Consider the following 25,746-nt stretch of genomic DNA (forward strand, 5'->3'; position numbering starts at 1 on the left):
GAGCAGTCTGTGACTACTTCTTTCATTTCAAGGACTCCTTGCCTGGTTGGGAAACAGGGCTACCTTGCTGTCCCCTGACAAGAAGGATCGTGTCGAAATGGACAACGGTAGCGAGGCGAGCTGACTTCCCTTTCTCTCATTTGATTGGTTAACAGGTCTGTTTATGTTTAGGGGCCGACTTGGCTTTATCACGTCTACACAGGTCTCTAATCCCCCCAGTACAGCAAGCAGCCTTTTGAGAAAGGAACACATGCGAGAAATACTAATCAAATGCAGTGGACTGCACCGTCTGTGACACACACGCACACACGCACACGCACGCACACAGAGACATACATACAGACACACACACACATACACACCAACAAAGCCCCTCTTGTGATTTTTAGCTATATTCTGTGATTATTAACACAAGCAGCTATACGGTCATTGCTTCAATGGCCTTATCATGGTAAATCCTTTCCACAGTTGGAATTCAAGAGAGAGAGAGGGAGAGCGACAGAAAAAAAGAGAAGAGAGAAAGAACGATAGAGAGAAAGAGAGAGACAACATTTAATGTGTACAACATCTAAACACCTGCATCACGACACATTTACAGTTTTTTCATTGTATCATATTACATTTTTAGCCATGTATTTGTATGTGTTGAATATTTGAGAGAGACAGAAATAATTTTAACCACATTGGGACTGTCATTACTGCTAAGAGAGGTTGGGGGTAATGGCCATAATTGTTAAGTGAATACATTCTTCTTTTTCTTAATGTCCTCTTTCTTTTTTCCTGTGATATTAAATTATTGTCTATTTTACAACATATGTTTTGATGCCCTGGGGAATGAAGGAAGTAAGTCTCTCTCTCTCTCTCTCTCTGAGGTCAAGAGCAGTACATACAGACTTAAAGGAGATAATCCTCCACATTAGACCACAGACTAGAGCTAATACCAAGTCAAATATTTTACCATTCAGAGGCAGAGTGGCATGTCTGCCAGTAAAGATCGACATCGGACTGAGGGTAAAATGCATGGGAACTTCTTAAGCGTGATATAGAACAGCAAGAACTAATACAATGTACTCAAAAAGAACAGCTAGTTTTTACAGTACCAGTCAAAAGTTTGGACACACCTACTCATTCAAGGGTTTTTCAACCCTAGAATAATAGTGAAGACATCAAAACTATGAAATAACACATACAGAATCATGCAGTAACCAAACAATTGTTACACAAATCAAAATATATGTTATATTTGAGAATCTTCAAAGTAGCTACCCTTCGCCTTGATGACAGCTTTGAACACTCTTGGCATTCTCTCAACCAGCTCCACCTGGAATGCTTTTCCAGCAGTCTTGAAGGAGTTCCCACATAATGCACTTGTTGCCTGCTTTTCCTTCACTCTGTGGTCCAACTCATCCCAAACCATCTCATTGGGTTGAGGTCGGGTGATTGTGGAGGCCAGGTCATCTGATGCAGCATTGCATCACTCTCCTTCTTGGTCAAATAGCCCTTACACAGCCTGGAGATGTGTTTTGGGTCATTGTCCTGTTGAAAAACAAAAGTCCCACTAAGCGCAAACCAGATGGGATGGCGTATCGCTGCAGAATGCTGTGATAGCCATGCTGGTTAAGTGTGCCTTGAATTCTAAATAAATCACAGACAGTGTCATCAGCAGAACACCCCCACACCATCACACCTCCTCCTCCACACTTCAAGGTGGGAACCACACATATGGAGATTACCCGTTCACCTACCCTGCATCTCCCAAACAGATTGTGGTTGGACCAATAATCTCAAATTTGGACTTATCAGACCAAAGGACATGTTTCAACCGGTCAAATGTAATTTGCTCATTTTTCTTGGCCCAAGCAAGTCTCTTCATCTTTTTGGTGTCCTTTAGTATTTTTTTGTTGTTGCAGCAATTCGACCATGAAAGCCTGATTCATGCAGTCTCCTCTGAACAGTTTATGTTGAGATGTGTTTATTATTTGAATTCTGTGAAGCATTTATTTGGGCTGCAATTTCTGAGGCTGGTAACTCATAGCCTTGATGGTTTTTGCGACTGCACTAGAAGAAGCAAAGCTGTCATCAAGGCAAAGGGTGGCTACTTTGAAGAATCTTATATAATATATATTTTGATTTGTTAAACACTTTTTTTGTTACTACATGATTCCATGTGTTATTTCATAGTTTTGATGTCTTCACAATTTTTCTACAATGTAGAAAATTGTGAAAATAAAGAAAAACCCTGGAATGAGTAGGTGTGTCCAAACTTTTGACTGGTACTGTAAGTATTTGATGTTGGAATTTTAAGTAAAACCTCTCTGTGCAATATTAGTGCTAAAAATAACATGTAGACGTTAAATTATGTCATTGGTATTGGATAGAAAAAACTGGGTAACACTTTATTTGGATAGTCCATCTGTAGATGCTTTACAGAATATCAGAAACATTTCAATATCTACCAACCCTATCCCTAGTCTAACCCTAACCTTAACCCTTACCAAATCAAAATGTATGTCACATGTTTCGTAAACAACAGCTGTGGACTAACAGTGAAATGCTTACTTCCCAACAATGCAGAGAGAAAGACAATAGAGAAATAATAGAAAAGTAAAACACGTAATAATAAAAGATATAACATATACACAATGAGTAATAATAACTTGACTATGTACATGAGGTACCAGTCCCAAGTCGATGTGAAGCCGTGTGAGGTAACTGAGGTAGATACAGTGAATTCGGAAAGTATTCAGTCCCCATCCCCTTTTCCACATGTTGTTACGTTACAGCCTTATTCTAAAATTGATTAAATATTTTTTTCTCATCAATCTACAAACAATACCCCATAATGACAAAGCGAAAACAGGTTTATAATTTTTTTGCACATTTATAAAAACATTAATACAAAAAATATGTATTTACTTAAGTACTTAGACCCTTTGCTATGAGACTGTTAATTGAGCTCAGGTGCATTCTGTTTCCATTGATCATCCTTGAGATGTTTCTACAACTTGTTTGGAGTCCACCTGTGGTAAATTCAATTGATTGAACATGATTTGCAAAGGCACACACCTGTCTATATAAGGTCCCACAGTTGACAGTGCATGTCAGAGCAAAAACCAAGCTATGAGGTCAAAGGAATTGTCCGTAGAGCTCCGAGACAAGATTGTGTCAAGGCACAGATCTGGGGAAGGGTACCAAAAAATGTCTGCAGCATTGAAGGTCCCCAAGAACACACGTTTGGAACCACCAAGACTCTTCCTGGAGCTGGCCACCCGGCTAAACTGAGCAATTGGCGGACAAAGGCCTTGGTCAGGGAGACCAAGAACCTGATGGTCACTTTGATAGAGCTCCAGAGTTCCTCTGTGGAGATGGGAGAACCTTCCAGAAGGACAACCATGTCTGCAGCACTCCACCAATCAGGCCTTTATGGTAGAGTGGCTAAACGGATGCCACTCCTCAGTAAAAGGCACATGACAGCCCGCATGGAGTTTGCCAAAAGGGACCTCATGGACTCTTAGACCATGCGAAACAAGATCCTCTGGTCTGATGGAAGATTGAACTCTTTGGCCTGAATGCCAAGCATGAAGGTCTGGAGGAAACCTGGCACCATTCCTATGGTGAAGTATGGCGGTGGCAGCATCATGCTGTGGGTGTGTTTGGACCATGATATATCCTTAGTGATGTGGACACCGAGGAACTTGAAGCTCTCGACCCACTCCACTACAGCCCTGTCAATATGACTAGGGGCGTGGTCGGCCCTTCGTTTCCTGTAGTCCACGATCAGCTCCTTTGTCTTGCTGACGTTTCGGGAGAGGTTGTTGTCCTGACACCACACTGTCAGGTCTCTGACCTTCTCCTTATAGGCTGTCTCATCGTCATCGGTGATCAGGCCTACCACCATCGTGTTGTCGGCAAACAATATGATGGTGTTGGCATGAGTCCAACACCATCATATTGTTTGCCGACAACACGATGGTGGCAGGCCTGATCACCGATGACGATGAGACAGCCACGCAGTCGTGGGAGAACAGGGAATACAGGAGGGGACTAAGTATGCACCCATGAGGGGCCCCCATGTTGAGGGTCAGCATTGTTGTTGGTTACCATCAACATCTGAGGGCATTCCGTCAGGAAGTCCAGGATCCAGTTGCAGAGGGAGGTGTTCAGTCCCAGGGTCCTTAGCTTAGTGATGCGCTTGGATGGCAATATGGCATTGAACGCTGAACTGTAGTCAATGAAAAACATTCTCATATAGGTGTTCCTTTTGTACAAGTGGGAAAAGGCAGAGTGGAGTGCAATAGAGATTGCATCATCTGTGGATCTGTTGGGGCGTTATGCAAATTGGAGTGGGTCCAGGATGTCTGGGATGATGGTGTTGATGTGAGCCATGACCAGCCATTCAAAGCATTTCATGGCTACAGATGATGGCTACAGGTGATAGTCAATTAGACAGCTTACCTTGGCATTCTTGGGCACAGGGACAATGGTGGTCTGCTTGAAACATGTAGGTATTACAGACTGGGTCAGGGAGAGTTTGAAAATGTCAGTGAAGACACTTGCCAGCTGGCCAGCGCATGCTCTGAGTTAACTGTCTGGCCCTGCGGCCTTGTGAATATTAACCTGTTTAAAGGTCTTACTCACATCGGCTACAGAGAGTGTGATCCCACAGTCGTCTTGAACAGCTAGTGCTTTCACACATGGTTCAGTGTTGCTTGCATCAAAGAGAGCATAGAAGGTATTTAGCTCGCTTGGTAGGCTCGCGTCACTGGGAGCTCGCAGATGGATTTACCTTTGTAATCCGAATTAGCTTGCAAGCCCTGCCACGTTCGATGAGTGTCAGAGCCAGTGTAGCATGATTCAATCTTAGTCCTGTATTGATACTTTGCCTGTTTGATGGTTTGTCAGAGGGCGTAGCTCAATGCGGATGTTGTCTGTAATCCATAGCTTCTGGTTGGGATATGTACGTATGGTCACTGTGGTGACTGATATGGTAAACTCCTTAATGCCATCGGATGAGTCCTGGAACATATTGCAGTCTGTAGCTTTGCAGTCATGTAGCTTAGTATCCGCATCATCAGACCACTTCCATATTGAGCGTGTCACTGGCACTTCCTTTTTGAGTTTTTGCTAGTAAGCAGGAATCAGGAGGATATAGTTATGGTCAGATTTGCCAAATGGAGGGCGAGGGAGAGTTTTGTATGCGTCCCTGTGTGTGGAGTAAAGGTAATCTAAAGTTTTTTCGCCTCTAGTTGCACAGGTGACATGCTGGTAGAAATGAGGTAAAACGTATTACAGTTTTCCTGCATTAAAATCACAGGCCACTAGAAGCGCCACCTCTGGATGAGTATTTTCTTGCTTGCTTATGGCCCTATACAGCTTGATGAGTGGTGGTAAATAGACAGCTATGACATTTTACATTTTTACATTTTAATCATTTAGCAGACGCTCTTATCCAGAGCGACTTACAGTAGTGAATGCATACATTTCAAACAATTTCATACATTTCTTTTCTGTGCTGGCCCCCCGTGGGAATCGAACCCACAACCCTGGTGTTGCAAACACCATGCTCTACCAACTGAGCTACAGGGAAGGCTATGAAAAAGATGGATTAAAACACTCTTGGTAAATAGTATGGTCTAAAGCTTATCATGAGGTATTCTAACTCAGGTGAGCAGAACCTCGAGACTTCCTTAATATTAAAGATTATGCACCAGCTGTTGTTAACAAAGTGACACAGACCACCACCCCTTAAAGCTTACCCAATGCTGCCGTTCTCTCCTACCGAAGCATAGCAAAACCAGCTACAATATTATCCATGTTCTACATGGCCAAGTATCTGAGAAACATAGGATTACAGTTCTTCAGGTCCCATTGATAGGATAGTCTTGAAAGGAGCTCTTCCAGTTTGTTCTCCAGTGATTCTACATTTGCCAATAGAGCAGAGGGTAGAGGTGGTTTATTTACTCGCCGCTGTACTGTAGTTTCATCATGGTGCCTGCACGTCAGCCTCTGTATCGTCGTCTCTTTCTCTTCCGAGTGTCTGGGATTAGGGCCTTGTCCGGGCTGAGCAGTATGTCCTGTGCCGCCAACTGATTGAAGTATAAATCTTCATCCAAATCGAGGTTAGTGATCGCTGTTCTGATGTCCAGGAGCTCTTTTCAGTCATAGGAAATGATGGCGGAAACATTATGTAGTTAAGATCAGCTAATAAATTGCAGAATTGGTCAGGAGCCCGTAAAACGGTCGCTAAATATTCCAGTGCCATTCTCAGACATATCCAGTGTTATTCTGAACCTAACCCTAACTGTAACCTTAGCAAGTGGTTGTTTATAAACAGATAGTTTGTTGATAATAAGACGCCTGTAGATAATCTACAGATGGAATATCCAAACTATCCAAATAAAGTGAGATAAACTGAGATAAAACCAAAATGAAATACGTTGTAAAAGTGTCGCTCAGTATTCTCAACTCCACGATACAATGGAGTTGAGTGGCGATGAATTTACTTCCAACTACATCGAGTCGGTATCAGTCCATTCTTAAATGCGCACCCATTTATGTCCTGTGTAAAGGCTTTCTTTTCCTTGGTTGCTGCAATCTGTTGTTTTTAATATAATAGCATTTTACGCAACCTCCGCCAAGGGAGTCGTTGTTTGTTATCGGAGGAGCAGCCGCGTCATTGCATGGCAGATTGGAATGTCATTTTTTTCCCCAAAACAATGGACTCCAACTCCCACTGGCAAATCTATAAGAATCAAGGACGAGCACTGGTACACAGTAAGTGTTAAACAATTGATATTTATAAAAGTATCGAATGGTAGTGCATGTTTGCAGTCATAAACTTCATACTCCATTGGAAAACAGTGCATAAACATAGAATGAAGTTTTTATAAAAAAATTGATTTCACCACCAAAATAAAATAACATCTTTACACAGGACAAACATAGGCACAAGGTACACATTAAAGAATGGACATTTTCACAAGTATCGATTGATACCAACTCGATGTAGTCAGATGTACACTCTCCCAAAACTCATCGCCACTCAACTCCATTAAGATGTGATGTACATATTGTGGAGTTGAGAATTCTCAGTTAGTAAAAGTGTAAACATAGCATCGGCCTTTTTGGATATAAAACATCTATAAGCATAATATGGATAGAAGCTCTTTTGGTATACTGTGTGTATCGCTATGCTAGCATGATGTTATGTAGCAGAACCAGAGCCTCTTGATTCCATTATTACCAAAACTGCATCCCAAATGACACCCTATTCCAATAGGGCTCTGGTCAGTGGTAGTACACTATAAGAAATAGGGTGCCATTTGGGAGTCCACACATGAATCATTATAAACAGTCATGAAGGCAAAATCAAAGGGCTGCCCGCTCACTTCTCCCTTCTCCCCCTCTGCAGCCAGCCACTGACCCATCAACAGGAAACTTCATAAACAAGGGAACGAGAGAGAGAAAAAAATGAAAATGAAAGAGAGGGAAATAAAAAAGGCCATGTAGCAGTTCTGAGGAGTTGTGATCATCATTCATCTTCATCCCCCAAGTGCAGATGGAACACTTGCTAAGCCATCATTTATTGCTGGTGTTTACTGTGCCTACTGTGTTGGACACACACACACACAAACACACACACAAACACTGGAGGTGGGGGAAAGGGCTTTGTCAGCAAGTGGGCCTACGCTATTCTCCAACACGAGATGGGCCATGGTAGCAAACACACACAAACACACACACAAATACTGGAGGTGGGGGGAAAGGGCCTTGTCAGCAAGTGGGCATACACTATTCTCCTACACGAGATGGGCCTTGGTAGCAAAGCATTCGGTGTAATGTTGTGTGTGTATTCACGGTACGTACATTTATCCTTGTTGATGCCAGTTCAGATACCTGACAGAGATAGCCTCCTCCGCAGTAATTATCTCCTATCTGTAACCTGTCAATTATAAAACTCAGAAACCTTGAATCCATTACAACATCTAACTAACAAATGTACACCCTAGGAACTTTGATAAACTGTATAATCTCTCACAATTATCATTCTCTCCCTAGCAGCTTCAGTAAGTCTTTCATTCCAACGACCCTGATGCATTGACAAAAACACATTCCAAGATACAGCAAGACCTTGACTTTCTCTTTGTGAGGACGGTGCAAACTGAAGAAATAAGAATAAAACAGAGCAGTACAGAGAGTCAGCGTACTCTGTAACCTGTTAAAGTATCAAAATGTATATTAGTGCTTTAACTGGACTGGACACATAATTTTTTACACCCGCTAGCAGCATCATACTGATGCTACTGTGTAGGTGACAGAATGGCCCTGTCAGGGACTAAATAAATGAATGTCAAAGCCAAAGGATATTAGTCGGCTGTGATAAATGAAGAAGGATATTGTCTGTCAGTTTGGTCATTAGTCTCTTTCACCATTCACTCCTTCTCTGCTATCTCCCTCCTCCCCTATAGTCCCTCAAAGGCTAATACACACAGACATCGCTACTGCTACATATCTTACACTAATAACAACCATAGGTAATATCTATCTAACCATTAACTATGATAACGCAGTCACAGTAGTAATGAGCTTTGAAGGTCCGAATCAAAAAGCAACTCTGTACATTGTGTTTGCCACAGACACTGACATTGAAGGAGTGACTCACGTAGAAAGTATCACATGTATTGTTAAGCAGAAAATCTCCCCATTCTGTCTAACCCGATAGAGACCTGCTACACACTGACTTCCAACTTTCCAGGGAAGATGAACCCCACGCACACCAAATCCGCTATCTTCCATGTGTCATTATATCTAACATGTGTCCTCCCTCATCAGTAATGATTGCTTCATGCTAGTGCACAAGTAGTTTCACATTAAAATGAAAACAAGTTAAATCAAACGTAGGTGATTTTGACAAGAATCGGTGGTAGAGAAACATGGCTGTCAAAGCAGTCGTGAGATCTGAGAGGTGTTGACTAATTGCTTGATAATTACACAGTGAATCGTCTAATTAAGCCGACGGTTAATTAGGGTAAGCTTGCGCAGCTTGCAAGTCTTTTTTGGTTAGGTGTAGGTGTGGATTTGTGTGTAGATTGTGTGTGTGTGTGTGCGCGCGTGTCAGTAAATGAGATAAAGAGAGATCGTGAGACTGCTAAAGAGTGAGAGATCGAGAGAGAGTGAGCGAGAGAGAGACAAAGGGTTGAAGTTCATGAAGAACTCCTCCAGACATATACAGTAACCATCTAACCATCCACAGCCTGTAGCCAATGCAACATCATACAGCTGAACCACTTGTGAAGCTTAAATGTGAATAATAATAATAAGAGCTCTAGACATTACCTCCCCAACCTCCCTCCCGCTCTGCAGTGAAGCGCCATTATCCTTTGTTTGCCTTAGGACCTGTTTATTTTACTAGCAATCTGAAAATCTATGATGTGGAATAGAAAGCAGCAAAAAAGACCTGGCATCGGAACGCACTATGCAGTCACACTCCAGCAGTTTGTATTCATTTAACAAGCAAATTAGAGAGGAAGTGGAGTTTGTATAGTGCCTGTATGAGTGTAGATGAAGAGGAAAATACAGATGACTACAGCCTCATTAGCTACAGTTAGTTACATGTTTACCGGTTATAATATCTAATTTAATTGGGAGATCAAAGGAGTGGTGACTACCTCTTGCATGGCTCAGAGGGCAGAGAAACTACACTATATATACAAAAGTATGTGGACACCCCTTCAAATTAGTGGATTCAGTTATTTCAGCCATACCTGTCTGCTGACAGGTGTATAAAATCAAGCACATAGCCATGTAATCTCCATAGACAAACATTTGTAGTAGAATGGCCTTACCGAAGAGCTCATTGACTTTCAACACAGCACCGTCATAGGATGCCACCTTTCCAACAAGTCAGTTCATTACATTTCTACCCTGTTAGAGCTTCCCCGGTCAACAGTAAGTGCTGTTATTGTGAAGAGGAAAAGTCTAGGCGCAACACCGATCAGCCGTAGACCACACAAGCTCACAGAACGGGACCGCCAAGTGCTGAGGCGCATAGTGCGTAAAAATAATCTGTCCTTGTTTGCAACACTCACTACCGAGTTCCAAACTGCCAAACGTCAGCACAAAAACTGTTCGTTGGGAGTTTCATGAAATGGGTTTCCATGGCCGCGCAGCCGCACACAAGCCTAAGATCACCATGCGCAATGTCAAGTGTTGGCTGAAGTGTAAAGCTAGCCGCCATTGGACTCTGGAGCAATGGAAATGCGTTCTCTGGAGTGATGAATCACGCTTTACCATCTGGCAGTCCGACGGACGAATCTGGGTTTGGCGGACACCAGGAGAACGCTACCTGCCCCGATGCAGTGGCAACAGAAAAGTTTGGTGGAAAAGGAATAATGGATCAGGCTAGGACCCTTAGTTCCAGTGAAGGGAAATCTTAACGCAAAAGCATACAATGACATTCTAGATAATTCTGTGCTTCCAATTTTGTGGAAACAGCTTGGGAAGGCCCTTTCCAGATTCAATGCCCCCGTGCACAAAGGGAGGTCCATACAGAAATGGTTTGTCGAGATCCTTGTGGAGGAACTTGACTGGCCTGCACAGAGCTCTGACCTCAACCTCATCAAACACCTTTGGGATGAATTGGAACGGCGAATGTGAGCCAGGTCTAATCGCTCAACATCAGTGCCCGACCTCATTAATGCTCATGGCTGAATGGAAGCAAGTCCCTGCAGCAATGTTCCAATATCTAGTGGAAAGCCTTCCCAGAAGGGTGGAGGCTGTTATAGCAGCAAAGTGGGGACCAACTCCATATTAATGCCCATGATTTTGAAATGAGATGTTTGACGACCAGGTGTCCATATACTTTTGGTCATGTAGTGTATGTGCCAGAGATCCGCTTTGTCTCCTAATCGCATCAAACTCATCCTTCCTTCCGATGCCTAGCTACAGCTCGCTGTGAGTTTATCTGAGTGTTACTTGGCGTGATACCATGCATGAGCACATCATTTTGTTTGTATTGGAAAACTGGAAAATGTATTTTCTCAGTGTTTGTTTGGTAAAAACGTTTTGATTAAGCTGAGACTTTGCATGAATATAGTTTTGAAATTAAAGCATGTTATGGTGCCTTTAAGGACCTTCTTGATTCTAAGTAACCAGAGAAATCCTGATTTACAGTATATTCCAAGAAAACATACATCAATTATTATAGTTTTATTGGCCTTCAAAGAATGCATCATGCACTTTTCCTACAACTGATGGTTCAAACAGTCTGAATCGTGCAGTAAAGCTTATTATATGAGTCAAAAGCCAGTCCAGATCCTACAGGATGAATAACATGCTAATTACCATGACGCACGCACGGCTCCATGCTATTTACTAGTGGTTAAAACCATCAGAGAATCTGTGTGGCATCAGCAGAACACGACCTCCTCACCTCTTACTCTTAATAAAGATGCTGGAGCAGTTGATTAAACTGTGTTGTTAATTTGTAGAGTTAGATTCACAGAGTGCATGAAGCAGAGGCCTGTGGAACTGTGTGTGTGTGTGTGTGTGTGTGTGTGTGTGTGTGTGTGTGCGTGCGTGCGTGCGTGCGTGCGTGCGTCAATGTCGGGCCATAACATGTGTTAACAATGTTAGGGTTACCATGGAGATGTAGTTACTGTTCGCCACCTCATCAAGGACACGTTTGTGTAATGTTGTAAATGTGGAGTGGGGAGGTCTGCTATTATCTCTCCCTTTAATTGCTTTTGAAGTAAATGCAAAGCATTATTCCATAGTCGTTGAGAGGAAGTTGCTTACGTTTGTTGGATGCACTAGATAAGTTCTATGAAACACTTAAAAAAAAAAAAACACTTGTGAAAAAGTACACAACACCTGCAACTTCTCTTTGAAACATCATCACTATCTTCTTGACCTGTGACTCTGTACTTTGGCACAACAGTTAAACTTCAATGCGGGAGCTTCTAGGACCAGGCAGAAACTGTACCCATCAGGGCTCAGCCAATTACAGGTGTGATTTCTACCACCCTGAGACAGTCAAATGATTAACTGAGACAGTATGGTCCCTAGCTATTACAGGTAAACTATCCTGCTGTAACGACCTCGGCAATGTGTGTGTGTATGCACGCGCATATATACGTAAATGTGTGTGTGTGTGCGTATTACTGTCATCCATCTAGAGATGTGGTAATTAGACTCTGAAACATAGCACCATGTATCACTCACAGGGATTTAACAGCTGGGTAATTGGTACAACGTAAGGAAAAATGTACTCGTCACTCCTGAGGAGGGAAACGGGGCTATAGATCAGAGGCTTGGGGTGACAGAGACAGTGGCCCACTGGCCCCCGTGCTCCCTCTGTTTCAGACAGAGCTCTCACAGTTCACAGAGAGGAAGAGGAGGCCAAAACACTGGCCTCGTGGCATTTTTTTCATATGCAACACAGTTAATTAATTCAGATTAACGGTAGATCCCCTAGCTTTGTTCTATTCTCTCCCTTCTCTTCCTTATGCTGGGCCTTATAATAGCTGGTTAATTCACATCACATTCTTTTCATTTTTACACAAGCCCTAGAAACAGCCAGGATGACGATCCTCATATTCACCCAGCAATCCACTGTGCATCTCAAAGCGCTATCAATGGCAACACATTGTAATGTTATGATAGGAGCAGCCAGCAGTGAACAGCACCATCGAGCAAAGAAACAGGATATTAAAAGAAATAGGTAATCTGTGTTTAAGTTGAAACGATACTGAAGGAGAGCCGCCTGTTTCATTCATATTGACATTAAGAACTTCTTTATCGCTCTCCCTAAAGAAAGCTCCCCGAACAATCTAAACCAGCAAAGCACACAATAAGGAATAATATGATTTCTGTTTACTGAGATATCAGCTGGTATTTTGGCACTACACTGACAGCCAATAGCTGCAACAGTATATTAGACCCCAATCTGGCATCTACAAATGTCAAGAGAATGCGAAAGAGGGAGGATGTGGTGAAGGGGATGGGTGGGGGGGCATAACACATATGTGTAAAATTCTTTAAAAAAAACAAGGGTTTACATAAACATATTCTGAGGCTGAATCATTATCATATGTGCAGCTGTCAATCTTGATGCTTCAGCTGAGAGCAAAGCGCCTAGGAAAAGAGTATAATACAACAATCCTATACCCAGGTTGACCATGATTTCTCTCTGAACTCCCTTGGTATGCCCAGGCATGGTACATTAAGCTTATTCAAAAGCCAGCAGAGGTGAAATTCTAGTAGCAACAGTAGCAAGCCCATATATCCAGGCTCCTTCTCTCCTTCTCTCGCTCTGCTTCTCTCACTTTCTGCTCTCTAAATCTTTCTCTCTCTCTCTCTAAAAAGAAATCGAAAGTTTACCTTTTCAAAATGACAAAGGGGCAGTCCAGAAAACAAGTGATGGAGGCAGTGATATGTTTTCATCAAAACAGGGACAGCCACGCTCGCCTCATGCTTTCTCTACATCAGGTATCATTTACAAACTCAGCGAGGCAATGTGGGCTTCCAGTCACAAATTAGCTGTGTGGCTGATGTCGTCGGTAGGGCAAGATATAAAGAATGTCAGTGAAATTACATGAATCAGCTATATTGAAAATAAATGGCAAGTGAAAGCATCATCTGGTGAAGTTTGTGATTTGTTTTACATTTACTTTTTCTACTTTCTTTTATTCACTTGAATTGAATATCTATATACAGCTCCTGTAATCAAATGGTACCAGCTACAGAACAAAGATGCAGCGTATCCCTGGTTAATGCCCAATAGACACCTACACACTAATATAAAGCTGAGTAGACGTAAGTACCTTGTCCAGAGAGAAGGTCTTGGTGAGAGCGAAGCCCCATCCTTCCAGGAATGCCCTGCGGATCATGGCTGTACTGGTGGTGGGGGGAGCGGAGGCCAGGCCAAAGGGGTTGGGGAACCTGATCCCACACATCTCCACACTGATGTCCACAGAGTCGATGGCACAGTGGAAGAGCGGGAGCTGGGGGACGCTGGACACCATCTGGCCGTGGAGAGACTGAAAGGACAAAACATCTAGTTACAGTACCATGAGATAACGACAGGAATAGGGTTGAAAGTTCCAGGAACAGAATTGAACAGAATTTTGCAATCCTAGTAACAGATCGACAGATCGTAAAGATGACACCGAAGAACATGGCTGACGTTTTACATTCTCCCAACCAATTGTGCATTTCTTTTTTTTTGCGTTTTCTGTAACTTACTTTTTAACTTATTGTGTACATAATGTTGCTGCTACTGTCTCTTATGACCGAAAATAACTTCTGGACATCAGAAAAGCGATTACTCGCCGCGGACTGGAAGAAATGTTTTCCTTTAACGAGTCTGACAAGAAGGATATCCTGATTTCACTGGAACAGGCCCAGATCCCCACCTTTTGTGTGAAGAAAAGACGGCGGAAAAGGGGACGCAGATCGGGGATCCTTCTGAGAAGCCGGAGGCGAGAGAGTAACCTCCCAATGACTTCCATTCTCTTTACTAATGTGCAATAAATAAATAAAATTGATGACCTACTATGAAGATTATCCTACCAACGAGACATTAAAAACTGTAACATCTTATGTTTCACCGAGACGTGGTTGAATGAAGAAACAAACAATATAGAGCTGGTGGGATTTTCCATGCACTGGCAGAACAGAGACGCTACCTCTGGTAAGACGAGGGGTGGGGGTGTATGTCTACAGTGGTAGGCCTGATCACCGACAATGATGAGACGGCCTATAGGGAGGAGGTCAGAGAACTGGCAGTGTGGTGCCAGTACAACAACCTCTCCCTCACAGTGAGCAAGACAAAGGAGCTGATCGTGGACTACAGGAAAAGGCGGGCCGAACAGGCCATTAACATCGACGGGGCTGTAGTGGAGCGGGTCGAGAGTTTCAAGCTCCTTTGTGTCCACATCACTAACAAACTATCATGGTCCAAACTAGAGGTCGACAGATTATGCTTTTAGAACGCCGATACCGATTATTGGAGGACCCCAAAAAAAAGCCACTGCCGATTAATCTGCCGATTTATATATATATATATATATATATATATATATATATATATATATATACACACATTTGTAATAATGACAATTACAACAATACTGAATGAACACTTTTTTTTAACTTAATATAATACATAAATAAAAATCTATTTAGTCTCAAATAAATAATGAGACATGTTCAATTTAGTTGAAATAAAAACACAGTGTTGGAGAAGAAAGTAAAAGTGCAACATGTGTTATGTAAAAAAGCTAACGTTTAAGTTCCTTGATCAGAACATGAGAACATATGAAAGCTGGTGGTTCCTTTCAACATGAGCCTTCAATATTCCCAGTTAAGAATTAAGAAGTTTTAGGTTGTAGTTAATATAGGAATGATAGGACTATTTCTCTCTATAACATTTATATATCATATACCTTTGACTATTGGATGTTCTTATGGGTGGCATCCATAAGTCTAAATATTTATGTTATATTGCACAACCTTCAATGTTATGTCATAATTATGTAAAATTCTGGACAATTAATTATGGTCTTTGTTAGGAAGAAATGGTCTTCACACAGTTAGCAACGAGCCATGCAGCCCAAACTGCTGCATATACCCTGACTCTGCTTGCACAGAACGCAAGAGAAGTGACACAATTTCCCTAGTTAATATTGCCTGCTAACATGAACTTCTTTTAACTAAATATGCATGTTTAAAAAACATATACTTGTTTTTTAAGAAAGGCATTGATGTTTATGATTAGGTACATTAGTGCAACGACAGTGCTTTTTTCATGAATGGGCTTGTTAATTCGTCACCGTTTGGCGAAGCAGGCTGTGATTCGATGATAAATTAACAGGCACCGCATTGATCATTTGCAATGCAGGACAAGCTAGTTAAACTAGTAATATCATCAACCATCTGTAGTTAACTTGTGATTATGTTAAGATTGATTGTTTTTTATAAGATAAGTTTAATTCTAGCTAGCACCTTACCTTGGCTCCGTGCTGCACTCGCATCACAGGTGGTCAGCCTGCCACGCAGTCTCCTCGTGGAGTGCAATGTAATCGGCATCCAAAAATGCAAATAACCGATTGTTATGAAAACTTGAAACCGTCCTTAATTAATCGGCCATGCCGATTAATCGGTCGACCTCTAGTCCAAACATACCAAGACAGCCTTGTAAAGGGCAAGACAAAACCTTTCCCCCTCAGGAGACTGAAAAGATTTGGCATGGGCCCCCAGATCCTCAAAAGGTTCTATGGCTGCACCATCGAGAGCAGCCTGACCGGTTGCATCACCGCCTGGTAAGGAAACTGCTCGGCATCTGACCATAAGGCGCTACAGAGGGTAGTGCGAACGGCCCAATACATCACTGGGGCCAAGCTTCCTGACATCCAGGATAGAGGTCGACCGATTAATCGGAATGGCCGATTAACTGGGGACGATTTCAAGTTTTCATAACAATCGGAAATCGGTATTTTTGGACGCCGTTTTTTTTTTAGACCTTTATTTAACTAGTCAAGTCAGTTAAGAACACATTCTTATTTTCAATGACGACCTAGGAACGGTGGGTTGACAGCCTTGTTCAGGGGCAGAACAACAGATTTTTACCTTGTCAGCTCGGGGATTCAATCTCGCAACCTTACGGTTAACTAGTCCAACGCTCTAACCACCTGCTTTACATTGCACTCCACGAGGAGCCTGCCTGTTACGCGAATGCAATAAGAAGTCAAGGTAAGTTGCTAGCAAGCATTAAACTTATCTTATAAAAAACAATCAATCAATCATAACCACTAGTTAACTACACATGGTTGATGATATTACTAGTTTATCTAGCCTGTCCTGCGTTGTATATAATCGCTTAGGTACACGTTGCTCCAACCATAAACATCAATGCCTTTCTTAAAATCAATACACAAGTATATATTTTTAAACCTGCATATTTAGTTAATATTGCCTGCTAACGTTAATTTCTTTTAACTAGGGAAAATGTGTCACTTCTCTTGCAAACAGAGTCAGGGTATATGCAGCAGTTTGGGCCGCCTGGCTCGTTGCGAACTGTGAAGACTATTTCTTCCTAACAAAGACAGCCAACTTCGCCAAACGGGGGATGATTTAACAAAAGCGCATTTGCGAAAAAAGCACAATCGTTGCATGACTGTACCTAACCATAAACATCAATGCCTTTCTTAAAATCAATACACAGAAGTATATATTTTTAAACCTGCATATTTAGCTAGAAATCCAGGTTAGCAGGCAATATTAACCAGGTGAAATTGTGTCAGTTCTCTTGCGTTCATTGCACGCAGAGTCACGGTATATGCAACAGTTTGGGCCGCCTGGCTCGTTGCAAACTAATTTGTCATAATTTTACGTAATTATGACATAACATTCAAGGTTGTGCAATGTAACAGGAATATTTAGACTTAGGGATGCCACCCGTTAGATAAAATACAGAACGGTTCCGTATTTCACTGACAGGAAAAACGTTTTGTTTTCGAGATGATAGTTTCCAGATTCGACCATACTAATGACCTAAGGCTTGTATTTCTGTGTGTTATTATGTTATAATTAAGTCTATGATTTGATAGAGCAGTCTGACTGAGCGATGGTAGGCAGCAGCAGGCTAGTAAGCGTTCATTCAAACAGCACTTTGTGTGTTTGCCAGCAGCCCTTCGCAAAGCATTGCGTTGTTTATGACTTCAAGCCTGTCAACTCCCAAGATTAGGCTGGTGTAACCGATGTGAAATGGCTAGCTAGTTAGCCGGGTGCGCGCTAATAGCGTTTCAAATGTCACTCGCTCTGAGACTTGGAGTAGTTTTTCTCCTTGCTCTACATGGGTAATGCTGCTTCGAGGGTGGCTGTTGTCGATGTGTTCCTGGTTCGAGCCCAGGTAGGAGCGAGGTGAGGGACGGAAGCTATACTGTTACACTGGCAATACTAAAGTGCCTATAAGAACATCCAACAGTCAAAGGTATATGAAATACAAATCGTATAGAGAGAAATAGTCCTATAACTCCTATTATAACTACAACCTAAAACTTCTTACCTGGGAATATTGAAGACTCATGTTAAAAGGAACCACCAGCTTTCATATGTTCTCATGTTCTGAGCAAGGAACTTAAACGTTAGCTTTTTTACATGGCACATATTGCACTTTTACTTTCTTCTCCAACACTTTGTTTTTGCATTATTTAAACCAAATTGAACATGTTTCATTATTTATTTGAGGCTAAATTGATTTTATTGATGTATTATATTAAGTTAAAATAAGTGTTCATTCAGTACTGTTGTAATTGTCATTATTACAAATAAATAAAAATAAATAAAAATCGGCTTTTTTTGGTCCTCCAATAATCGGTATCGGCGTTGAAAAATCATAATCGGTCGACCTCTAATCCAGGACCTATATAATTGGTGGTGTCAGAGGAAAGCCCATAAAATTGTCAGAGACTCCAGTCACTCAAGTTATAGACTTTTCTCTGCTACCGCACGACAAGCCGTACCGGAGCGCCAAGTCTAGGAAGGCTCCAAAAGGCTCCTCAACAGCTTCTACTCCCAAGCCATTAGACTGCTGAATATTTTATAAAAATCGCCACCGGACAACTTACATTGACCCCCCCCCTTGTACACTGCTGCTACTCGCTGATTGTTTGTTACCTATGCATAGTCACTTCGCCCACACCTACATGTACAGATTACCTCAACTAGCCTGTACCCCTGCATACTGACTCGGTACCGGTGCCCCCTGTATATAGCCGCGTTATTCTTATTCTTATTGTGTTACTTTTTATTATTACTTTTTATTTTAATCTGTTGGGGCTAGGGGGCAGTATTTTCACGGCCAGATAAAAAACGTACCCGATTTAAACTGGTTACTACTCTTGCCCAGAAATGAGAATATGCATATAATTAGTAGATTTGGATAGAAAACACTCTAAAGTTTCTAAAACTGTTTGAATGGTGTCTGTGAGTATAACAGAACTCATATGGCAGGCCAAAGCCTGAGAAGATTCCATGCAAGAAGTGCCCAGTCTGACAATTTGTTGTCCTTCTGTTGCATATCTATCGAAAATACAGCATCTGTGCTGTTACGTGACACTTTCTAAGGCTTCCATTGGCTCTCTAAAGCGTTCAGAAAGCGGAATGACGTGTCTCTGGGCAAAGTACAGCAGCAGAGTTTGTAAGTGGCCTGCCTGGGGACAGTGAGACTGAGATGCGCATTCACGAGACTTCTCCATTTTTTTTCTTTCAGTCTTTGAATGAATACAACGTTTTCCGGTTGGAATATTATCGCTATTTTATGAGAAAAATAGCATAAAAAATGATTTTAAACAGCGTTTGACATGCTTCTAAGTATGGTAATGGAATATTTTGAATTGTTTTGTCACGAAATGCGCTCGCGGGTTACCCTTCGGATAGTGACCTGAATGCACAAACAAAACGGAGGTATTTGGATATAACTATGGATTATTTGGAACCAAAACAACATTTGTTGTTGAAGTAGAAGTCCTGGGAGTGCATTCTGACGAAGAACAGCAAGGTAATCCAATTTTTCTAATAGTAATTCTGAGTTTAGGTTGCCCCAAACTTGGTGGGTGTCAAATTAGCTAGCCTGTGATGGCCGAGCTATGTACTCAGAATATTGCAAAATGTGCTTTCGCCGAAAAGCTATTTTAAAATCTGACATAGCGTTTGCATAAAGGAGTTCTGTCTATAATTCTTAAAATAATTGTTATGTATTTTGTCAACGTTTATCATGAGTAATTTAGTAAATTCACCAGAAGTTTTCGGTGTGTATGTTAGTTCTGAACATCACATGCTAATGTAAAAAGCTGTTTTTTGATATAAATATAAACTTGATTGAACAAAACATGCATGTATTGTATAACATAATGTCCTAGGAGTGTCATCTGATGAAGATCATCAAAGGTTAGTGCTGCATTTAGCTGTGGTTTTGGTTTTTGTGACATATATGCTTGCTTTGAAAATGGCTGTGTGATTATTTTTGGCAGGGTACTCTCCTGACATAATCTAATGTTTTGCTTTCGCTGTAAAGCCTTTTTGAAATCGGACAACGTGGTTAGATTATCGAGAGTCTTATCTTTAAAATGGTGTAAAATAGTCATATGTTTGAGAAATTGAAGTTATAGCATTTTTGAGGTATTTGCATTTCGCGCCACGCGATTCCACTGGCTGTTGACTAGGGTGGGATGCAAACGTCCCACTGGTCCAGAGAGGTTAACCTACTTGGTAAATAGTTTCTTCTTCTTGAACTGCACTGTTGGTTAAGGGCTTGTAAGTAAGCATTTCACGGTAAAGTCTACACTTGTTGTATTCGGCGTATGTGGCAAATAAAGTTTGATTTGACAGAGCTGTGAGATAACGAAAATAACCACTGGTATTATGACAAAAGTCAACATACAGCAGTCATATACCCAGCAGCCTCCTCATCCTCCCTAGGTACCCAATGTCCCAAATGGTACCTATAAAGTAGTGCACTATATAGGGAATAGGGTGCCATTTGGGACGCATCCCTAAAGTCAAACATACAACAGTCATCCATCCATCCAGCAGTCTCTTCCTCTCCTCCTCCTAATTAGCCCAGCGTTTATCACAGTCTCTGATTGCTTTTGTAATGATGTCACCGCCGCATAATGAATGAGGAGGTGTCACGCTGTGTGTGTATGCATTTGTGTGTGTGTGTGTCATGCTGCGGCAAGGCGGCTGTTACATGACAGCCGGTGTTCCCCTTTGAGGGGTTTGGCATGTGGAGGAATACACGCCAAACACACGCCAAGCAACACGGGGGAAAACAGCAGCGGGGAACATGTAAATACAAAAGATGGTGATTATTAGGAATACTGGGGGGTTCCAGAGTTCCAACCAACAACAGCTTTAGCTGTCAAGATGTTGACATGTTCTGGATCGTTGTCTTCCCCACAACATGTCTCCTTGTCTGAATCCCAAATGGCACCATATTCCCGATATCAGGGCTCTCCAACCCTGTACCTGGAGAGCTACTGTCCTATAGGTTTTCACACCAACCCTAATCTAGCACACCTGATTCTAATAATTAGCTGGTTGATAAGCTAAATCGGGTTAGTTACTACTGGGGTTGAAGTGAAAACCTACAGAAGGGTAGCTCTCCAGAAACAGGGTTGGAGTGCCCTGCCCTATATAGTCCCTGGTTAAAAGTAGTGCACTACATAGGGAAGAGTGCTATTTTGGACGAGTCCTTTTCTACTTTGAAACTGGTTTCTCTCATATGGTAGTGAACGAATATACGCTTGACCTCATTCATATAAGTATATAGATAATATTTTAGAGTAAAAAAACAACCTCTCACCCAGGTGTCCCATGCAGCACTAAGTTCCCAGAATTCCTTGCATAAATAAGGTCTAAATTCAACCATGCACATGATATGATAGCAAAAATACACTGAAAACAGCCTAAATGCACTGATCGAAAGGGAGACCTATGACACAGTAATATCACATTCTGATATAAAACACACTATTATCCTGAACGTGGAACACACAGTTCAAGGAATCCCTGAATGGCTCAGATATTAATTGCTGACCCTTTCCAGCAAATTGCCTGAATTCATTTCCTCTTCCTTGGTCGATTACTGTACAAAACCAAGCAATCTACTGTTGCTTCCTTTCTAGTTACAAGTGGCATTTAATCTGCAAATAAACACTTGTCTATGCTTTGCACTGAACACAGCTACATTACTACAATTAACCTGCATCTGAACCGGGCCCCGGTCTGCCAAGCGCTGCACTTTGCAGTATAATCTGAGGGGAAATGGAGGGATGGGGAGGAGGATGGAGGGATGTAAAGGAGGTCAGGCACCTCAGGAAGACTAGCCGGCACGCTGGGAGAATTGGAGGCTGGGAATCAACCACTGTCTCTGTTATTACATGCGGGAGCAGTAAAGAGTCCTCTCTGATCCTGCCTTTACACAGACTAGTGCACCACACACCCATCTGTACTGCACTTTGACTCATTCACTTAGTGTTCACCACAGTAAGTGCTGCGTGCAGTACAGTACGGAGTGTACATGCTGAGTGTTCGAGGTGAATGTAGTAATGATGATGATGTATCATTTGGCTTCCTTTCCAAACCCACAGAAGACATTAATTAATCCACAACGGAAAGAGCTAATATTGTATCGGGACTATTTCAATATTGACATATTCTGCTAATTGAGAAGTGATGTAATTGCCTTGGTTCATTCATGAATCTACACACGGGGATGCTGTTATTGGGGAAAAGAAAAGGAAACAAATGAAAGTCTAGAAGATGAAGTACTGAACATTGATACTGTGTAAATGTTTATAGTCACTCTCAAAAAGTGAGGGTTTAGTTGATCGTCAGTGAAACGTTAGCTTTCTCTAAAGCCTCCATCTTTCCTTTTTCTAGTTCCTTCTCCTCCAGCCTAGTGTGTGTATGTTGAAAGCGTTGTGATATTCTGTATGCATGTGTGAGTGTGTGTGTAGAACACAGCCCTGGGGCTGGGGACACACCTGTAGGTACTTGTGCATGTGCCAGGATGCCTGTTTGCCGTCGTTGACTGACTCCACGGTGGTGTTTGCCTGTCCTGCCACGTCGCCCCCAGCAAACACCCAGGACTCACTGCTCTGCATGCTCTCTGGGTCCAGCTCTGGGAGACCCCAGCGGTTCAACCGCACCGGAGCCATGGCCTCTTTCACTGGAGGAGAGGGGAGAGAGGATCCACAGTTAGTGATGGTGTGGGCAGTACTTAAGTAAAAATACTTGAAAGTACTACTTAAGTCGTTTTTTGGGGGTATCTGTACTTTACTTCACTATTTATAATTTTGACAACTTTTACTTTTACTTCACTACATTCCAAAAGAAAATAATGTTATTTTTACTCCATACATTTTCCCTGACACCCAAAAGTACTCTTACATTTTGAATGCTTCACAGGACAGGAAAATGGTCCAATTCACGCACTTGTCAAGAGAACGTTCCTGGTCAAACCTATTGCCTCTGATCTGGTGGACTCATAGCACACATGCTTTGTTTGTTAATTATGTCTGAGTGTTGGAGTGTGCCCCGGCTATCCATACATTTAAAATACAAGAATGGTGGCATCTGGTTTCCTTAATATAAGGAATTTGAAATTATTATACTTTTGACACTATTTAAGAATATATGTTTAATTTACTTTTGATACTTAAGTATATTTAAAATCAAACACTTTAAGACTTACTCAAGTAGAATTTTACTGAGTGACATTCAACTTTTTTTTGAGTCATTTTCTATTAAGGGATCTTTACTTTTACTCAAATATGACGATTTGGTACTTTTTCCACCACTGGGTGTGGGGTGTGTGTGTTTGTGTGTGTGTGCGTGTTTGTGTGACAGAGATAGAAAGAGAGAATGAAAGAAAGAAAGAAAGAACGACAGAGAGAGAAAGGGAGAGAAAGAGGCGAGAGACGACAGATAGTGATAGAGATAGAGAGAAAAAGAGAGAACGGAGAGAGGAAGAGAACGAGAGAAAACAAATTGGAGTGAGAGTGAGCGACCGTGATGGACTACAAACCATACAGAGAGCAATATGAAGTCTGTGACAAGACCGATGACAGCAGGGGATTCACGCTCTCTGTCTCTCCCCTCACTCTCGGCTAGGTTAATGTAACATCTCCTGAGGCATTCATTCAACGTTAGCTGAATGTTAGCCCAGAGATCCTCTGTCAAACTGATCTACATTATAAAAAAAAGCTCATTTTCTTCTACCTCACCTATACAATTCATCTTTCAGACTAAATGCTTTTCAGCATGGAAGATGGCCTGCATCTATCAGAAGGGACATTTTTAAATACAGATCTGCGAGTTGGACAAGATTTATTACACTCTATTAGAATTACTAGAGGGAGGGGGGAAAGTTTCACCTTCCCAGCCTATTCAATGGGGAAAGGTTTTCATTTGACGCCCAAAATACAAGGAAAAGTACACAAATAAGAATACAGAGAGAGCCGGCAATTTTTTATTGCAACCATACTATTGAAGTTGAATTCCTCCATAAGGGGAGGACAGCAGAAAATGTGTAGAGAGTTGCCGTGTGTTTGGCGTGTCAAACCCCTCAGAGCGGAACACCGGCTGTCATGTAACGGCCGTCTTGCTGCAGTGTTACACACACGACAATGTATGATGCGGTGAATGTTATCATACACACTGATGGGGGATAAACACAGCAGCATCGTCCTGCCATAGTGATGAACAGACTCACTTACAAGAAATTGGGGAAACAAAATGGTGTCAAGATGATTGCAGTAGAAATTCTGGGCTTTTGCCCATTCACTCAGTAGAAGAAGACACATACCTCATTATACTGTACAAAAATGTGTATTGGTATATTCAGCAGAATATTTAATATGGCATGTTGTGTTACCATATATTTCCATATAATACATATGTTTAATCATCCATTCTGAGCCATTATTAGCATATCCTGCTATGCTATAACAGCTAGAGCTAGACCTACACAACACATAAACTCAACAAAAAAAAGAAACGTCCCTTTTTCAGGACCTTGTCTTTCAAAGATAATTCGTAAAAATCCAAATAACATCACAGATCTTTATTGTTAAGGGTTTAAACAATGTTTCCCATGTTTGTTCAATGAACCATAAACAATTAATGAACATGCACCTGTGGAACAGTTGTTAAGACACTAACAGCTTACAGACGGTAGGCAATTAAGGTCACAGTTATGAAAACTTAGGACACTAAAGAGGCCTTTCTACTGACTCTGAAAAACACCAAAAGAAAGATGTCCAGGGTCCCTGCTCATCTGTGTGAACGTGCCTTAGACATGCTGCAAGGTGGCATGAGGACTGCAGATGTGGCCGGGGCAATAAATTGCAATGCCCGTACTGTGAGAAGCCTAAGACAGCGCTACAGGGAGACAGAACGGACAGCTGATCGTCCTCGCAGTGGCAGACCACGTGTAACAACACCTGCACAGGATCAGTACATCCGAACATCACACCTGCGGGACAGGTACAGGATGGCAACAACAACTGCCCAAGTTACACCAGGAATGCACAATCCCTCCATCAGTGCTCAGACTGTACGCAATAGGCTGAGAGAAGCTGGACAGAGGGCTTGTAGGCCTGTTGTAAGGCAGGTCCTCACCAGACATCACCGGCAACAACGTCACCTATGGGCAAAACCCCACCATTGCTGGACCAGACAGGAGTGTCAAAAAGTGCTCTTCACTGATGAGTCACGGTTTTGTCTCACCAGGGGTGATGGTCGGATTCGCGTTTATCGTCGAAGGAATGAGCGTTACACTGAGGCCTGTACTCTGGAGCGAGATCGATTTGGAGGTGGAGGGTCCGTCATGGTCTGGGGCGGTGTGTCACAGCATCATCGGACTGAGCTTGTTGTTATTGCAGGCAATCTCAACGCTGTGCGTTACAGGGAAGACATCCTCCTCCCTCATGTGGTACCCTTCCTGCAGGCTCATCCTGACATGACCCTCCAGCATGACAATGCCACCAGTCATACTTCTCGTTCTGTGTGTGATTTCCTTCAAGACAGGAATGTCAGTGTTCTACCATGGCCAGCGAAAAGCCCGGATCTCAATCCCATTGAGCACGTCTGGGACCTGTTGGATCGGAGGGTGAGGGCTAGAGCCATTCCCCCCAGAAATGTCCGGGAACTTGCAGGTGCCTTGGTGGAAGAGTGGGG

At 42.2% G+C, this 25,746-nt stretch overlaps 1 protein-coding gene across 3 annotated transcripts in view; it reads right to left on the bottom strand.

Moving 5' to 3' along the window:
* The window catches only part of dpyda (dihydropyrimidine dehydrogenase a), a 216,110-nt gene that overhangs the window by 84,394 nt on the left and 105,970 nt on the right, over window positions 1–25,746 (bottom strand). For all 3 annotated transcript variants that reach the window (XM_029698324.1, XM_029698334.1, XM_029698344.1), the window contains exons 12-13: window positions 22,551–22,735; window positions 13,824–14,039 (exon numbers count right to left, since the gene is read on the bottom strand). In XM_029698324.1, coding sequence (XP_029554184.1) covers window positions 13,824–14,039; window positions 22,551–22,735 — 401 coding nt within the window. The remainder of the gene's footprint in view (window positions 1–13,823; window positions 14,040–22,550; window positions 22,736–25,746) is intronic.

The sequence above is a fragment of the Salmo trutta genome, chromosome 2 (assembly GCF_901001165.1).
Source record: "Salmo trutta chromosome 2, fSalTru1.1, whole genome shotgun sequence".
In the NCBI taxonomy this organism is placed as follows: domain Eukaryota; kingdom Metazoa; phylum Chordata; class Actinopteri; order Salmoniformes; family Salmonidae; genus Salmo; species Salmo trutta.